General features: G+C 34.8%; 1 protein-coding gene across 1 annotated transcript; it reads left to right on the top strand.

Annotated features, from left to right (window-relative positions):
* Positions 1-3185: 3185 nt before the first annotated feature.
* Positions 3186-4839, top strand: LOC118756435 (FAD-dependent oxidoreductase domain-containing protein 1-like). The gene is made up of 3 exons (XM_036491200.1): positions 3186-3521; positions 3588-3888; positions 3944-4839. The coding sequence occupies exons 1-3, from the start codon at positions 3243-3245 to the stop codon at positions 4747-4749; spliced, it is 1386 nt and encodes a 461-aa protein (XP_036347093.1). The 5' UTR covers positions 3186-3242; the 3' UTR covers positions 4750-4839.
* Positions 4840-5579: the final 740 nt, after the last annotated feature.

The following is a 5579-nucleotide window of genomic DNA, read 5'->3' as shown; positions in this document are numbered from 1 at the left end:
TACTCAGCTTCGAAGAGGACGTATGGATGTTGGCACACTTTTGCGCATTATTTTTCTTACATTTGTGTAATTGTGTATTTAGTTTTTACCCATATAAACTCCTAATTACGATGTGTTCTATTTTATGACCTATAAGAAAAACACACTAAACAATTTTGACCGCAAATACCCAGCAATAGCGTTTGCGAACAGATTTACATGACCTCTTTTTATTTATAAATGATCTTGTGCAAACCTAAAAAGGTCACATTTTTTAAAATTAAAATGAAAAAAAAACTTTTTAGAAAAATTTGTTTTAACATTTCTCGTTTGAGGTAATTTATTTTAACCGAAATTTTAATTTTTTTTTAATTTTCCTTAGATTTTGGGGGCGAGGCGATCGCTCTGATCGGCCCCTTCTGTATCTTCTGTACTAGATGACAAAAAAGATTAACTTCAAAGCTTTGATAAGCGCAAGAAAACTATATTTTTGAAGCGATTTTAAATTATTTTTTCTAATATTTAAAAAAATAGTAGTTTTTTGAACGATTCCCGATTCGAGGTACATATCGCATGTTTAAAGCACTGTCGGAAAATTCTCAACTTCTGAAAGTTTTTGAGTCGTAGATGAAGAATCTATATTGTTTTTTTTTTTTAACCGACTTGAATAAAAAGAGGAAGGTAATCAATTAATCAGAATATTTTGTTTTATTTATATGAATGTTAGCGGATAACTTTGTACCACGTGAACTGTTTTCGATTACTCCTTTTTTATCGGAGAGGTAGTACCCTCGAGGGTAGTCCCACACTAATTTGGTTTAGTTCTGATCATTCTGTCATGCAGAAATTACGGGACTCCTAAATCTTTTATATGAGCATTGAAGTCGGTTGTATTTTTTGCTAAAAAGTTACTTTTTCTAGACCGGGTAATTTTCCCAAGATATTTAATTTTTATAAAAAATCTAACTTTAACCACGAAGCAATTCAAAAAACAACTTTTTTAATTTTTTTATATATTTTTCTTTTGTGATAAAGCGTCTTCTTTTACAAAAAAAAATCAAGCTACTAACGAAGAAAATCAATTGTATAAAAAAAAAAAGTGAATGGTCAAATGGAAATGCATAATAGATTTTTTGTATAGGATATGTATGGGCAGGAAAAAATGTTACTCATGCGTAATGTGACTAACCGTACTTCTTTCGGATGTAAAGTACTTCATTTAAAGCCGTTATACCTCGTACATCGCAGTACAGTGAAATGTACTTTTTTGCAATATTTCGTACTGCCTTTAAGTTGAGTTTTCTTTAGCAGCTATAACTTCTGCCGCTTAGATTTTGTTGATTTTTCCAGTTTCTTAAAACAAATTGTGGCACACGAGAAAAAAGGGCTGTTACGGTTATAATAAAACTGCAGGATCGTAGTATTTTTGTAGTGCTAAATCCGAATATTCCATAAAATGTACAGTTTCACAGTTGACAGCTGTCAAATCAACTTCTAATTTCTCTAAAAATAAGAACGTGTGTTTGAGAAAATACCACCGATTAGGTTCTTTAAAACTTTGAGAGTTGATAGCCAAACGGAATGTTAGATTTTCCGAAAATAAGAAAATCTGCTTTAAAATGCTACTTATAAGGGGTTTAAACACGTTAGTGACCAATTTTAAGTAGGTCAAATTAAACATTGAGAGTTGACAACTGTCGAAGGGGCTGCCAATTTCTTTAGAAATAAGGAAAATTTCCCAAGAATTAAACGTACTGGTTTTAAGGCTCGCTGATCTCGAGTTATATATCACATTCAAACTTTTTTAGTTGCCAGCTGGCAAATTAATTGTATTTTCTGTTGAGTAACACAATATGTACCATGATAAAAACATTACAAGGTAAATTCATTCTCTCATTTCGTCGGCCATGATTTTTTTCTGACGTTTGCCAACATTTTAAAATCATATAAAATTGAAAATAAAAAAATTAAATTGTTCACAATTGTTGTTGTTTGAGATTGAAAATGAGAATGTGTGTGTGAGTTTGAGTTTTGATTTTAAAATTATATTGTTGGCAAACGTCAGACTGCCTCTCAATGGTTTTACCTTGTTATGTTTTTATCATGATATGTACTATATTTGTTTAGCAAAATTAATGATAATTAATAATCTTGTATTCGAGGGACATATTTAAAACGAATGTATGATGATAGCTTAAAATAATATCAGTAATTATATTTATAACTGGGGCATAGTTGGGGCCGTCAGCTATATGTTCAGCTCAAACTATTTCACCTACGCCCTAATAGTTTTTTTAAGATTTTTTCTTTATACGAAATTCGTTATTTCCAAACTTTAGTTTTCTCATTTCTAAATAAAGTTATTCGAGTTTGAATTTTTTGCATTTTTAATTTTCAAAAACTAGTTTGAGATTTGTAGTGTGAACCTCTAAGTACCGAATTTCATGAAAATTCAGTAAGTTTTTAAATTCTCGGACGCCATATTGTAATCGCTATTTTCGATTTTTGAAAATTTACTTCAGTTTGGTTAAGGCACATCTTAAAAATTATATGATGCTAAATATAGAATAAATTACATTAACCCTTAATGCACTTTTATACACTTTATGTTATTTGGAACAACTGGTAAAGTTGATCTAGTGAAATACAAATGGCAGCCACTCTTTTTGGTGCAAGTATGCGCGGCTTTTCTTTTCGTAAATCCTTGCATTACTTTTCGGAAAGAAGATCCTACGCGGCCCTACTCCTTAGTCCTACCTTTTTGAAAAAAAGAATTTCTTGAAAAATAAGCCGCGTTATTTAACTCAGAATCGACAGTTAACTACAGATTTTCAATACAAAAATTGATAATTTAGCAAGCAAATTGTGGTATATAATATTTCATATGAAATAATCATTTTCCATGTTTAAGAACTAACATCAAACCAGTAATTACTGCATGCATGTGAGTATGAATGGTTCCATTCAAGATTTTAAAATAGTAATGGAACTTATCACCTTGTAAATATTTTATTATTGCATACAAAAAGGCACATACTTACTTAGAAATGTATGCACGTACATATGAAGATTTCCACTCTGTACATATGCGCATCAATATAAATACGCAGTTTACGTATGTATGTACATATACTACCCGTAATATATTTGTAAATTAGATAAGATACCAGCAGCTCTTTTCTTAATCAAATCAGTCTACTACATTATAAACTTGCTACTCACGGTCAATCTATCAGCAAAACTCGGCAACTGATGTTTCGACGATGTCGAAGTGCGCGCACGTTATCGCTTTCGGTTTGCAAGCTGGCTTCCTAAGGAATGCACTGCGCTCGCTTTCAAATTGCAATACGTTGCATAGAAACAAATATGACTCCTTTGGCAAGCGTTTGATGAGTACCGAGAAATCGACAGGTATACAAACCCATCGAAAATGCAATGTGGTAGTTATTGGCGGTGGTGCTGTTGGAGCCTCTACTGCTTATTGGCTCAAGAAGCGAGGTAAAAAAGATCTCAGTGTGATTGTTCTGGAACGGGATCCGACCGTGAGTAAAAAATAAGGGTCGCAATGCACATATTTAATTATAGTATGAATGTATCGAAAAATGTAGTACAAGGAGGCTTCCACTGTGTTGTCTGTCGGTGGAGTGCGTCAGCAATTTTCACTGCCTGAAAATATTCAGATGTCCATATATGGCGGCGAATTCATACAGAACTCTGTCAAATATTTGGGTGATGTGGATTTGTGTTTCCGCCCACATGGCTATTTGGTTCTCGCTTCAGAATTATGTGCCAAAATTTTGCAACAAAATTCCAGGCTACAAAACGAATTGGGCGCCCGCAATGAACTACTAACACCGTCTCAATTAACACAGAAATTCCCGTGGATTAACACTGACGACGTGGCATTGGGTATAGTTTTTCAACAAAGTTATTTGAATCACTTACACATTAAAATTTCATTTAGGTTGCTATGGACTTGAAAACGAAGGCTGGTTTGATCCTTGGGCTCTTTTAGGAGGCTTCCGCAACCGTGCCAAGGAGTATGGTGCTGATTTCCTTCACGGCGAAGTCCTTGATTTCGATATACCAAACGACTCTAATAAAATCAACTCTGTCAGAGTTCGAGCCAGAAACAATGATATCTGTACTGTGGATTTCGACATTTGCGTCTTGGCTGCGGGTGCACGTTCAGGTCAAATAGCTCGACAGGCAAATATTGGTACGGGGCCCGGTGAGTTGGCTACATCGCTTCCTGTTGAGCCACGCAAACGGTTTGTCTATGTTTTTACCACACAGGGTAAAAATGCTCCCGGTCCGGGTACACCTCTCACGATAGATCTCGATGGAACATATTTCAGGCGTGATGGCATGGGCAGTAATTTTATTACAGGCCGCAGTCCATGCAACCAACAATCTGAGCCGCCAGTAAGTAGCTTGGATGTTGATCACGAATACTTCGAGACGGACATATGGCCAACTTTAGCGAAGCGTTGTAGTGCATTTGAATCGATCAAAGTATGTGGTAGTTGGGCTGGCTACTACGAATACAACACGTTTGATGAGAACGGCATAGTTGGTCCACATACGTACTATAAAAACCTTTTCATCGCGACTGGGTTTAGTGGGCATGGTATTCAACAGTCGCCTGCAGTGGGTCGAGCCATTTCGGAGCTAATACTAGATGGTCGCTATAAAAGTATAGATCTAAGTCGCCTAGGGTTCGATAGGATTGCTTGCAATAGACAAATGTGTGAATTGAATATCTATTAGGAAAAGCGACTCCTAAAATGATGTTTTGAATGGAAATCCTTTATTTGAATAATCAATAAATAAAACTAATATTTTTGTTTTGCACAATTACTTTATTTTTTCTTCTTCTATGCAATTGAGGGTTCATAGAGTTGAATATGTTGGAAAATTCGTTAACGGGCATTTAGCCGCGACTTTCATATATGATTATATTTACGTAAATACAACACAGATATGTACATTCGCGACAATACAAAACATAATTTTTAAATAAATATGTGTATGTATGTAGATACATTTCAGCACCAGCCAGTTCATAACCGTTAGTAGGCAAATACACGCGCGAAAATAACAGTAGGGTGTTCACACCTGGTTAGAGGTTATTATTCTACAACGGTTTTTATTGTTGAAGGCTGAATACAAAGTACAACCACATAGAAAAACAGCTGTTTTTAACTATTGGTTAACTAATGGATGTACAATGAACTATTTAAAAAAACCTTTTCGAAATTGCCTTGAAAAAATACTTAACAGCCTAACTCAATAGGTATAAACGCACCACGCGGCGTTTGTATACGCACGCCATCTAATTTGTTTTTCTGCGACACCCGAAATTGGCTTGCGTGCGTTCGAATTTGATTTCATTGACTGAAACATTAACACCCGTATGCTGTAATCCGAAAGTTCGTAGTTACGAATTCGTAGCTCCGTTCTGAAAATTCGAAAATTGGTATATTGTAATCCGATCGTAACTATCAACGGCGTTGCCAACTAAAATAGTGAAATTCGAAGTTCTTAATCAGCTGCTTTGACAGAAACAAATCAAAATAAATATAATCGCAAGTGAATAG

Source organism: Rhagoletis pomonella, unplaced genomic scaffold, assembly GCF_013731165.1.
Source record: "Rhagoletis pomonella isolate Grant_MI unplaced genomic scaffold, Rhpom_1.0 Rhpom_scaffold_10255, whole genome shotgun sequence".
Taxonomy (NCBI): domain Eukaryota; kingdom Metazoa; phylum Arthropoda; class Insecta; order Diptera; family Tephritidae; genus Rhagoletis; species Rhagoletis pomonella.
Note: the sequence above shows the minus strand (reverse complement) of the source record. Positions and strands in the feature narration are given on the sequence as shown.